The 13,049-nt window shown below is 45.2% G+C and overlaps 1 protein-coding gene across 4 annotated transcripts in view; it reads left to right on the forward strand.

Moving 5' to 3' along the window:
* Window positions 1–13,049, forward strand: part of GOLGA4 (golgin A4) — a 58,166-nt gene that overhangs the window by 9,476 nt on the left and 35,641 nt on the right. For all 4 annotated transcript variants that reach the window (XR_013623769.1, XM_068119654.2, XM_068119655.2 and 1 more), the window contains 11 exons: window positions 14–262; window positions 1,228–1,275; window positions 1,437–1,493; window positions 1,887–1,985; window positions 6,042–6,195; window positions 7,618–7,793; window positions 7,939–8,022; window positions 8,223–8,358; window positions 11,278–11,456; window positions 12,591–12,722; window positions 12,869–13,024. Coding sequence is in view for 3 of the 4 variants with exons in the window: in XM_068119654.2 (XP_067975755.2) it covers window positions 14–262; window positions 1,228–1,275; window positions 1,437–1,493; window positions 1,887–1,985; window positions 6,042–6,195; window positions 7,618–7,793; window positions 7,939–8,022; window positions 8,223–8,358; window positions 11,278–11,456; window positions 12,591–12,722; window positions 12,869–13,024 (1,470 nt within the window). In the remaining variant the exon portion in view is untranslated. The remainder of the gene's footprint in view (window positions 1–13; window positions 263–1,227; window positions 1,276–1,436; window positions 1,494–1,886; window positions 1,986–6,041; window positions 6,196–7,617; window positions 7,794–7,938; window positions 8,023–8,222; window positions 8,359–11,277; window positions 11,457–12,590; window positions 12,723–12,868; window positions 13,025–13,049) is intronic.

Raw genomic sequence — 13,049 nt, forward strand, 5'->3', positions numbered from 1 at the left:
TTATCTATCTCAGCACAACCTGGAGACGAGTCCCAGTCGACTCTCTGGATCCCAAGACTCGCTTTTTCGCTGGGTTTCAATGGAGTCACTGACACTAACAGGGGACGAAGGTAATGCTAACAGCATAGCCCCTTCACCTGTGGCCTCTGACACTGAGACCGAGGACCTGGGTAATCTGGAAGCGTTATGTCATGAGGATCTGCTGTGCAAGACCACGCAGATACAACGGAGCCACAAGAAGTACAGGGACAGGTACATGCAGGTGAGATTGAATAGGGTTGGGGGTTGGAGGTGCTTGTGGTGGGATAAGTCCATATGCCTCGGCCATAGGGTTCCCGTGTGAACTTTTATCTCGTAATGCTGGGACACCCAGGTTCAAATCCCATCTCCCATTGATGTTTGCATTGTCCACTAATGTTCTTGTAATTATATGTAAAAGCAGACTATTGTCTCCCAATGTCATTGTTCACTATGCCATACATACACAAGCCTTAACGTCAGCCTTAGACAAGAGCTAAAACTGGTTTGGGTGAGCACAGCCAGAGAGGTTTATTCGTCTTTTGCTGTGATTTCAATACCTAATAGGTTGTATGATTTACAGGTGAATGATTTAATCTCTGCTCTGAGGTGGTAGTTCGTATTTTCCCATTCGGTAGTTGTTGGAAGTATCTAACAGTTGAACGTGAATTGTGGATTTTGTCCTTGTGAAGTGCAAACTTTTGATCTTTGTTGTAGATGATTGGAAAACTGGTTGAAATTCTTGGATTTCTGATTTATTAATTTATTTATTGCCAGGTTGCACTACATACAAAGTAAGCATTCAGGCATTTAAAGGAATTATTGGGAATTCTGTAGCTTGGCGATCGCACGGAGCACTGGTAGACTGGGTGCTTGAAGAGTGTGACGCGTGACGAGCCAGCATGAAGGCGAGAGTCAGATTGCATTGTCTTGGCGACGGAAGGGGGAGGGATTTGCACAGGTAGCTTGGTGATGGCCACCAGGTATGTGCATCAGAAGTCAAGGTGGACATATTTGCTCAGACTCCAGCATGCTGGTGTTTGTTTCTGTAAATGTTTTGATGTTGCATTGTCTGGGATGAAATATGTTTGACTTACCTGTAAATAAGGCACAGTGTTCACCTCATCTGATGGAGGTGACACATTGCCTTGTTTTACCAATTTCCATGGGCCTTGACTCACCACATTTCCATGTCCTCTTCCCTGCCAGCTCGTATCTCTATACCGAGACCTTCGGAAAGAAAAGGACAAGGTTCAGGTAACAGGACTTTGTTGATGTGGGCGATACATTTTTGCACGCAATATTTGTTTTATTCCCTCCGCTTATTTCAGAAATTTATCCTTTATCTTTATTCATGTTGCTTTGTGCCTCCCCTTCCTCCCTACATCCTCCCCTCACCTCCTCATCCTCTTCCTAAGTCTGTATTGAGCCAGAGCCAGGATCGGTCGCTCAGGAGGATCTCTGAACTCCGTGAGGTAGGTAGAGTTCCCCTTGAAAGTTTGATAACATGAAACGATTCCATTTTCTTGTGTTTAGTCTTGTTGCTGATATAATAAATTGTGATTGGAACCCTCTGGTAGTTTCTAAAAATGGGGTCAATGACGTATGATGGACACACAAGATGTTTGTAATCGTCCTTTTAAATGTTTTATTGACAAACCACCTCCTTGTAAATTGCAACTTTTCTGCTTTAAATAAAAAAATATGTTGATCTTTGTGAAACACTTTTTGCTCAAAATAGTTTTGTCGACAAACTTTATGCTGCAGTGCATTTGTGATGCCTTGTACTGATGGTACCTCCTGCAATACCTGTATGTAATCTGTATTCCATATTGTCTATTGATGTCATTGATTGATGCATATTGCAGGAGCTTCAGTTGGATCATAAAGCAAAGAAACATCTTCAGGAGGAGTTTGATTCCTCCTTGGAGGAGAAAGACCAGTTAATCGGGGTTCTGTATACCCAGGTATGATTGCATTCTTCAAGACCATCGTTTCTGTGTTTATTATGAAAAATATAGTTACAGTAAAAGCTGTTATCCGGCACCCATGGGTGTTTGCCCCTGCCGGTTTGTCAAATATGCCGGTTATCTAAATGTTACACAGAATGAGCAACTTATTAAACTTTGCCTGTGAAAAATAGACTAAATAATAACATCATTACAGTACAATATAAAGGTAATTACCAATGAATTATGCAAAACAATAACGTTACCTGTATTACAAAACATGATGGACGATCTAAAGTGTCAGCGTCCACTTTCTCCGACTCATCGGGCTCATCATCTTGTCGAACTCGAAGCTTCCTTGAACCATTTCCTTATGTCGGACTGCGGTTGCATTGTTTCTTGCCTCTTCCTCATGAAATGTTATTGTGTGGGGTACAGCCGCATCACTTCCTGGGTGCTGTTGGCTTTCTGCCTTTAAGCAAACGTCACAAACGTGTCAAGACCTTTATCAGGGGTGTGTTCCATTACCAATCAGCCTGCTATCGCTTGCCAAACCAGCCGTTCCTTATCGACCATTTTGTTGGAGTGCTTGCTTGAGCGCTTGATCTATATGACGAGCGTTTGACAAGCTGATTGGTAACGGAACACAACCATACATGAGCCCAAGTGATGTGTTCAGTTGAAAAGTCTTATTCTTCTGAATCGTCTTCTTGTTGTTCAACTTCCTTCTGTGGATTAAAAACACTTGATGATTCTGGAGTCAGTCACACCACGGTGCACTTGACACCGCTCTTAAGTTTTGGCTTCGGTCAAACTTTGAAATGGATTATCGTCACTTGCTTGCACCACCATACTGGAAACTTGTTAGATCGTGATCTACAAACTTTTGTTCCCCTGAGAAATGAAGAAAAAGCCATAAACCATGTTGCAGCTTTAAACAAGCCAGCCAGCCACCAGAGAAGGCTCACCAATCTGATCATAAAAATACTTTGCTTTCTCAAATAACATTGGCCCTGAGATTGGCCGAATGCTTGAGAGCAAACCATTCGTACAGAATTTTATCCAGCTGTTCCATCTTTGGCTTGCGTAGAGTACGGCGCTTGTCGGCATCTTTGTCTGTCTCTGACTTCATGTAAACTTCCAGTAACTTGTCCTCCGGGGCCTTGATGTTGTGGATGGTTGATGATCTGATGTTGTACTTGTGCATCAACGCATTTCTATTTTCTCCTTTCTCCAGTCTCTTGGACTGGTTGATTCTTCTGGTTGATTGTGAGAGCAATCCTCTTCCTCTTCCCACCAGTACTGTTCGATGGGGTAACAGAAGCCATGATGCTTTGGAAGGCAAACTTTTTCTTCCCCTGGGTTTTCACTTGCATATTCTACCCAATATTTGGGATCATATGATTGGTCGTTAGGTGGAGAGAGCTGGATGTGTCGTGGTGATGATTCAGATGAGGATTTGTTTGTCCTTTTTTTGGTACATTGAACCTTCACTCAGGAAACGTCACCGAAGGGTTTTCGAAAGCAAGGAAGAGTGAATGCCTGACATTTTGAGAAGCCAAGAGATTTTCGTGGCAACTCGGTGTAAATTTACGATGGATGGACGCGGCTCTTGAACCACGAGGCTGCGACAGCATGTTATCGAGAGAGAAGCCTCATTTTCACAGCTAAGGCCAGGTCGACTCTATCGTGTGTTTCTTTTTTTTCCTTGTTTTGATGGGATAATAATAGGTGAGTCAGCTGTGTGGTCGTGTGTAAATAATGTAATTTGGATCCCTCGCGTGCTGATTGGTAGAATGTGCCAGTTTGTAAAGTGCCGGATAACACAGGTTTTACTGTAAATATGCCTGGTTTTCTTTTTGTAATACGCAACTTTCGAAATCATGGAATCTGCCGCAGAATGCTCGGAGCGCACGCATAGAAACACCTAGCAAAAAAGTGCATCGGGGCGGCCGGACATTTATCACGCGTGCCAGATAACAATTGTAACATTAAACGGCTCGCAAAGCTTCTGTAAGAAGCCAGAAATACTCAGAAAGGGGTGTGTGCCTCTGCACAATGAAAGATTTAGAACTTTCTGATCAACTCACCCAAGAAGTTGATATCTTGCAGCCTGTAATGCAAAAACTCCAGACGATGTGAGCCCGTGCAAGGCCTGTGGACGGGCGTCTTCTACCTGACCTCCCCGATCATCCCTGACAGTGAGTGGGCTTTGAACCCTGCGGGATTACGTCGTGTGAACATGGCAGGCTTGGTGATTTATTTAATGGAGTCTGCCATCAGAAAGACACTGCCATCTTCCTCAACATTTCGGCAGACTTCCCAGTGAGACACCGTATCCGGTTTAGTTACTCCGTTGCTTAGTGGATGATCATATCTGGGGCTTATCAATGCACAGAGTAATGTTAAAAAGATGATATTTACTATTAATCATGTTTGAGAGGAGAGAGGGAGCGGGAGTTGTACGAGCTGCGAGCCCCGTTATAAATATACATTTTTTTGCTTGGTTCCGGGGCCACAACAGAAATTATACTAGATTTTGCACATATTGCTGAAAGAAGTGTGTGTGTGTGTGTGTGTGTGTGTGTGTGTGTGTGTTGCGCGTGTGTGTTGCGCGTGTGTGTTGCGCGTGTGTGTTGCGCGTGTGTGTTGCGCGTGTGTGTTGCGCGTGTGTGTTGCGCGTGTGTGTTGCGCGTGTGTGTTGCGCGTGTGTGTTGCGCGTGTGTGTTGCGCGTGTGTGTTGCGCGTGTGTTTTGTTATATCTACTGCCATTGCTAACTTGTATTAACAGGAAATGGAACGAACTCGACACACCTCATCCACGGGTATTTCTCATGTGCCTATATGTCCATGAGTCCAATTTGCATTCAGGAACACAACAATTATGGTTAACCATTTGTAAATTGCCACTCTGTCGTCTAAATGCTGAAAAATTTGTTAAAAATACCATTTGAATCACAGATTCCGCACTAGCAATGAATGACAGGTTAAATGCCTCATCCTCAACAACTACATCCTGGATAACAAACTGGACTTTCTCTGTCTCACCGAAACCTGGCAACAACCACTGGACTACTACACGCTCAACCTCACCACACCCAATGGATATTCCTACGTCAATAAACCACGCTCGGAGGGCCGAGGTGGTGGAATTGCCGTTATCCACCGTCAAGACATCAGGACCAGCCTCATCCCCATCGCCTCATCCTCATCCTTTGAACACCTGGCTTTTAAACTCTCTGGTCGCACGCAGTCAGTCATGGCTGTCGTCTACCGCCCTCCCAAACCACACCCATTATTCCTGTCTGACTTCTCCTACTTTCTGACCCAGCTATGTTCCCTCTCCCCCTCAATCCTCCTCCTTGGTGATTTCAATATCCACATGGACTCCACTGACTCCACAATAACCACTGACTTCACTGATTTACTCACCTGCTTTAACCTCACTCAACATGTCAACTTTCCTACGCATATCCGTGGTCACATTTTGGACCTTGTCTGCTCCACTGGATTAATTTTGCACCATCTCTCTGGCTCCGACCTCACCCTCTCTGACCACTTAGCCATCACTATGACCATCAACATCCCCACCCCAACACCAAGACATTATCGCACTATCAACTTCCGTAAGCTAAACGCTCTTTCACCTACCTCATTCTCATCCACCCTCTCTGAAAAAATGTCCACTTCTCCCTTCATTGACCTCCACACCCCTTCCGACCTCACTGACTACTACAACCACACTCTCTCCTCCTGCCTTGACCAGCTTGCGCCTGTAAAAACCAAAACAGTTTTAAAGCGCCTTTGGGCTTCATGAAAAGCGCTATACAAAATAAATGAATTATTATTATTATTAAATGTGCCCTGCGAGCAGAGCCCGAGTCACTGAAAACACCCAGCTCATGCACAAAAGGCCTAGCATTCATACATCATTTTGAAAGTTGCGTATTGAAAAGTAGTTTGGGACCATCTCTTTGTGACTTATACATGAGGAGAGGGGTATATGGGCTATTACACCGTTATGGATGTTTATTGTAAGTGGAAACTGATGGTCTCTGTCATTCACTCTTGCAGGTGGCTCTGCTGAAGAAGCAGTTGGGCATGTCAGGCCAGGTGGATGTACGACAGGCCCCTGATGGGGAAAATGACCCTTTGGAGCTTACGCAGACACCCAGTGAGATATCTCAGGAAGAAAATGCAATCAAAGACACTCGTCAAAGCCAAACGGGTATGTTGCAAATGAGATTCGATAGCTTTGGAAAGAAAAATCTTGGTAGATCTGGGATCCTCCCTCCCCACCCCTTTCATACCCCCACTTATGGGTGCAGATTTTCATTATCAAAATAACTTGAGAACTGCTAAAGGGATTTTGACCAAACTTGGTACAAGTATGTACTTTGATACAAAGACGAACTGGCTAGATTTTGGGTTCAAAAGTTCAAAGGTACTGTTGAAATGTTTACCCTCGCCTGAGGAGAGGGTATTGCATTTGAGTCCGTTTGTCTGTTTGTTTGTTTGTCCGCACAGAATAAATATGATTTTCTCTGCAACCGTTAGTCCGATTGACAGGAAATTTTCACCATAGGTGCACCTCCACAATTTTTTAAAATAATTATGACGTCATAGGTCACGTGGTTCGGCCGCCATCTTGGAAAAATCGAAAAACTTTGCACCTCTATATCTCGGAAAGCGCTGAATAGAAAAAATTGAGACATGGCTCATTGCAAAGAACTCTCCATAGGGAATAAAATATGTTAATGATGATGTCATAGGTGCTTCCATTATGACATCATAATTCGACAAGTACAAAACTTCATCCTATCAAGATGAAATTTCTTGAGCGCCATGTCGGCATAAACTGGTGGAGAAAACAAAATAATGATGACGTCATCGGTCACGTGGTTCGGCCGCCATCTTGGAAAAACAGAAAAACATTGCATGTCTTATGTGTCTGTGCATGTTTTCATGTTCAATGTGTTAGCTCTTACATGAGCCTCGATTCTGTATACAAAAAAAACAACTTAACTGTGGGTTGACATCTAATGCGGGTCGAGGCGGATCCTTAAACGCATCTGTCAAATTACATTTTCTAGTTTTTGCCTGCTTCCCTGGTTAAGCCTTTAATTGTTCCAATTAGTTGCTGATAGTTGATAATTAGTTGCTAAGCCTGGTGTTGGCTTAGCGGTTAGGGTGCCGGCTTGGGATCCCATGATCCTGAGTTCGAATCCCGGTCGATCGCTGAATTAACACCAGGGGGGTTGACTCAGCCTGTCATCCTTCCGAGGTCGGCAAATTGGTACCAGCTTGCTGGGATGAATGATCACGGTGTGTACCCCGGCTTAGAATAGGTGCACCGTATCCTTGCGCATCGTAAGAGGCGACTTAGGGTTGGCGTCAGGCAGGGCATCCGGCCATAAAAACATTGCCTCAAACAGGGAACCATGATTGTCATGGGGCCCGCAAGGCTAACCCCCGCTCCAGCGGGGAGAAATGGCCTTAAAACGATCATTCATTCATTCATATTCAGTCGCTGATAGACCTAACAATCAATCATGGTTGGCCCATGATGTTTATTCCTGCGCATACAATTTGATTTGGGTGGGTGACATGGCTATTCTTGAATGAACACTTCTCGCCTGCTTCCTGTCAGTGCCCCAGCAGGAGCTTCCAGTTCTGCAACAACGCATACAAAGGCAGGAGGGCTTGCTGAAGCGTTTCCGTTCTGAGATACAAACGCACAAAGAACATGATGTGCAGTTAACAACCGAGAAGGAGATGCTCCAAGAGCAGCTTGAGGACCGCTTGCTGGAAGTGGAGAAAATTAAGGCAAGATTAAAGGCTTCCACCTCCTCTTTGCAAAACATCATCTTTTGTCTCTTACTTTTGGGAACTTAAATATTTCCTTCTTGATGTAGAAGATTGCAGTTAATGTTCTACAGATTTATTTAATCCTGTGTCTGCTTCTTTAAAGGAGTTCCATACTCTGGAGAAAACTAGACTTATTAATCAACTGAAGGATGCCAAGAACTTGATTGAGCAGCTGGAACAAGATAAGGTCCGTGCAGACTGCAGTTAGGCCTCCATTACCAGTTTCCAACCCTCTCCCTCCCCACCCCAACTATCCTTCCTTTCAATCTTTATTTTCTTCTCTTCGTGCCTCTCCCCTAACTGGGTAAAGGATAACGGAGACTGATGGTGGAGGGGGGAGGAAAGAATGAGAGCTTGTTTGGAATCATGATTGTTTTTTTGTGGCAGGCCTTGGTGGAAGCAGAATTCCAGCAACAGAAGCAGCGTAGGTTGGAGCCACTGGAGATGATGCGAATGCGATTGCAGCAGTTGGAATTGGAACATGAAAAACTGCTGTATCAGAAAGAAAGAATTGAGAGGGCAGGTACTTTTTTCTTGCAGGATAAATTGAGTGTGTGTCGTTGGTTGTTGTCTCCATATGCGGGTTTCAGGTGGTGGAACGGAGTTTTCCCAGGACCCAAAGTATCCACCTCCGCTTCGGTAAGGGATCACGGTTCATGGACCAAGCTGTTCAACATTTTCAGAGTTTTATTCCAAGGAATCTTTTCAGGACCATCACCGAACCCTGGATTGCCTCCAGTTGTAGTTCATCTTTGGTAATATTCCCAGGGATGGTTTTTAAAATCTCAGTGAGGTTCTTCTTCATTATTCCTGTTGCTCCAATTAATCACTGGTACAATAACGATCTCTTCAGCTCCCAAGATGCGTGTGTGTGCGTGTGTGTGTGTGTGTGTGTGTGTGTGTGTGTGTGTGTGTGTGTGTGTGTGTGTGGTGGGTGGGTGGGTGTTGGTGTGGGTGTTGGTGTGGGTGGGTGTTGGTGTGGGTGTTGGTGTGGGTGGGTGTTGGTGTGGGTGGGTGTTGGTGTGTGTGGGTGTTGGTGTGGGTGTTCGTGTTCGTGTTGGTATCTCCATATGCCTGTTTCAAAAGGTGGAGCGGAGTCCTCCCAGGTCTTGGAAGTATCTACTTCGATAAATGAGGTGGGGGGGGGGGGAGGATTATTGGACCAAGCTCTGAGGTTTTCTTCTCAAAGTTTTGTTCACAGGGCTCTTTTAAGGATCATCACGAAGTTTGTCAGCTTCCAACTGTAGTTTGTTTGTAGTAATACTCCCAGGGATGCTTTTAAAAATCTCTGTGAGGTTCTTCTTTGTCATTCCCATTGCTCCAATAATCACAACATGCAACAACATGCATTTTAAAGGCCATTTTCCCTACTAGAGCGGGGGTTAGCCTTGCGGTCCCCATGACAATCTTCTCCATTTTGCCCTATTTTCTGCATCTCCCCTTGATAACCCCCTTGCCCGCATTTCTTCTTCCACCATCTTTAGCCAAGTCTTTCTCGGTCTTCCCCGTCCTCTACTTCCTTCTACATTCATTTCCATCACTCTTCTCAACCAGTCACTTTCATCCTTCCTCAACACATGACCAAACCATCTCAACCTGTTCCTCTTCACAGCATCAATCACAGGCTCTATTCCCATCATCTTTCGCAATTCATCATTTGTCTTCCTCTCTCTCAACGATACTCCGCACATCCATCGAACCATTCGCATTTCCACCCTTTCCAACCTTCGTTGCTGCTCTACGTTCATTACCCATGTCTCGCACCCATAAATCATAACACTTCTCACACATGCAGCATACACCTTTCCCTTCAGCTTCAACGACACTCCCCTCATCATCAGCACGCCACTCAGTTCCCGAAACTTCTTCCATGCACATCTCACTCCAGCAACCGTTGCCGAGTCTGATCCAACTTCTCCATTCAGCTTGTCTCCGAGGTAGCAAAATGTTTTCACACCTTCCAGCTTCACGCCGTCTCCAAGATCCAACTCAACATTTCCTCCATCTGCAGCTCCCTCTGTGCACACCTTACATTTGAATGTAGCTGCCACACTGGTTAATGACCCTCTCAGACCACTACATTTTTGATGAACCCACTCAGCGCACATTGTACATTGAATGGAGTTCACTCCGACACCCTTCCTACACACAGCACAGGGCCACTTCCCAGTTCTTTCCACCTCACCACATGCTTTACCACTTGCCATCACCTTCGTCTTTCCGATATTCACCTTCAGACCTTTTGTCTCCATACATTCCTTCCACTTGTTCATCTTTTCCTTCAGTCCATCCATACTTTCCGCAATCAACACCAGATCATCTGCATACAACAACTCCCACGGTAAACCCTCCTTTACGTTCTGAGCTAGCACCTCCATCACAGCTACAAATAGTAGTGGACTTAGTACCGACACCTGATGCACTCCCACCTTCACCTCAAACTCACCACTGTTCCCGTCCTTCGTCCTTACAGCTGTGCGCGCTCTTTTGTACATTGCCATCACTACTCTGATCAACCATTCCTCCACTCCTAACTTCCTCAATGCCCATGTCAATACTTTGCGTGGAACCCTATCGAATGCTTTCTCCAGATCAACAAACCCAAGAAACAACTTCTTCCTCTTCTCCATGTACTTCTCCTGCAACTGCCTCACAATGAAAAGCGTGTCTGTCGTTCCTCTTCCTGGCATAAATCCAAACTGCATTTCGTCGATCTTCACTTTCTTCCTTATCCTCCTCTCCAACACCCTTTCCAATACCTTCATTCCATGCTCCAATAACTTTATCGCTCGGTACGAGCCACACTCCAGAGGGTCACCTTTCCCCTTGTATAGAGGGACGAGGGTACTCAGTTCCCAATCCACTGGAATGCGGCCTTCTTTCACCACCAGATTACAGATCTCTGTCATTCTCTTCACACCCCAACTTCCTGCTGCCTTCAACATATCTCCCACAACTCTCGTCGGCCCTCCCGCTTTTCTACTCTTCATTGCTTTTATCACTTCCTCAACTTCCTCCTCAGTTATCTTCTCTGCCGGTCCTAAAACTGGGTTACTCTCTTTGTTGCCATCCCAGAGAGTAATCACTGTGCGCGCTCTTTTGTACATTGCCATCACTACTCTGATCAACCATTCCTCCACTCCTAACTTCCTCCTAACTTCCACTCCTAACCTCACCAATAATCACTGGTGCAATTTCACGCTCTTCAGATTCCAGGATCTTTTCACTTCATTTTTGCGGTCTTCGTTTATTTCTGCGTTGTTTACGCCAAAATTGCTGGGTACTGACTGCCACCTTGATTAGCAATGCCTAGAGAGAGAGAGCAGAAAGTATTCAGACCCCTTCACTTTTTGTTTTTGTTTTTTTGTGACCATACCAGCCAGTGCAGATAAGAGTACTCCATGAGTGTGAGAATGTCCAATTCTTCCTACATGTTACCCAGGGTTTGAAGAGCTGGAGCAGGCATTAAGTGCAGCACAGCGAGCGGAGGAGGCACGACGTCAACTGGAAGAAGAGATGGAAAAGAAACTTTGTTTCGTGGAACAGGCTGGAGAAGAAGAGAGGCAGAACTTGCTGCAAGAGTTGTCTCGAGGCAAACATGAAGCTGTACACCTCATGAAGGTGAGATTGAATGCGTTGACATAATCTTCTTGATGATTATGGGCAGATATGTACGATTGTGTCATTGTCATCATCAACTGTAATTCAAGTATCATGTGTAAAACAACTTGGCATGATTTGGGGTTGTATGAAGACTCGCAACCAGATATCAAGAGTGCATTCCGATAATTTTTTTTTATGCCTCTGGCGACTACGTTGCTGGAGGCAATATGTTTTTGGGTTGTCTGCCTGGCTGTCCGTCCGCCCATGAGAGGTTTTCATCACCACGATAACTTGACGGCAGAAGGCATCCAAATCAAACATGGTACATGTATGTATAATGTTGCAAAGATGAACTGATTAGATTATTGAGTCAAAGTTAAAAGGTCAGAGGTCATGTCAGGTAAAAATGTGATCCTCTCTAAGAAGTTCTGTCACTCAAGCTTTTGGGTCTCACTATCTGCCATGATCTTTCCTGGGAAAACCACATTTCCAAGCTGGCCTCCAAAGCCAGTCGCCGAATGGGCATCCTCCGTTGTGTGAAGTCCTTCCTTGGCACACCTGAGCTCCTCACCACATACAAGGCTTCCATCCGCGGCTCAATGGAATACTGTTCTCCCCTCTGGGCCGGTGCTCTTGCCTCACACCTGGCTCGGCTTCACGCTGTTGAATCCAAAGCTTTCAGAATCATTGGAATCTCCCGCGATGAAGCTAACTCCGAGGGCCTTTCACTCATTCACCGCAGGCAGGTTGGTGGTCTTTCTGTCTTCTACCGACTCCTATCCGGCCTTGCTCCCCCAGCTGTCTGTGCTCTGTCCCCCTAATATTTCTACAGGTCGCACAAGATCTGCCAGCAACCCTCTTATGGTGAAATTGCCAAAATCGAGACTCTCTGCTCACCTTCACTCCTTCATTCCTCTTTACTCCCACCTCTGGAACAAACTCCCTCACTCTCTTCAATCCCACTACTTGAAAACAGTTAAGGGATTCAAACTTGGTACCAGTATTAAAATGATGTAATGTGGGCAGATGCATATCAGTCGATGGTGCGATGTCTAAGAGTGTCGTTCTAGTTTTACCATGACAAAGATTTCATGCCCTTCGTTGGAAAGGAATTGTGTTCAGTCATTTGCAAAGGGATAATTGTGTATCCAGATCACTTTGGAGGAACAGCTGGCAGAAGAACGGAACAAACATTTGGAGGAGATGTCGGCTCTTGAGAAGAAGTGGCAGGGACAGCTTTCACAGCGGGAGAAGGAACTCCAATGGAATCATCAACAGATGTTGGTATGTCCCATGGGCACGTCATTTCAAAAAACAGTGAATTTATTTTTCTACATATTTTTGCATAATGTTGTATCTCGTCCTTCCCCTCCCCCCCCCACACCCTAACCACCCTCAACCCTACGATTAACCCCTCACTCCTTGCCAAGAAATATAGTGCAGCAGAGTGGCAAGCACGACTTGATGAAAGGGAGCAGCAGCAGCAACTGGCTCTCGAGGAGAAGGACTTGCAGCAAGCTGCCATGCAATATCAGGAGAACTCGAGGCGCCAAGAGCTCCTCGATGAAATCCAGATCTTTCGGACGGTATGACGATTCTTCATAGTTATCT

The sequence above is a fragment of the Myxine glutinosa genome, chromosome 6 (genome assembly GCF_964187855.1).
Source record: "Myxine glutinosa chromosome 6, kmMyxGlut1.1, whole genome shotgun sequence".
Lineage (NCBI taxonomy): Eukaryota > Metazoa > Chordata > Myxini > Myxiniformes > Myxinidae > Myxine > Myxine glutinosa.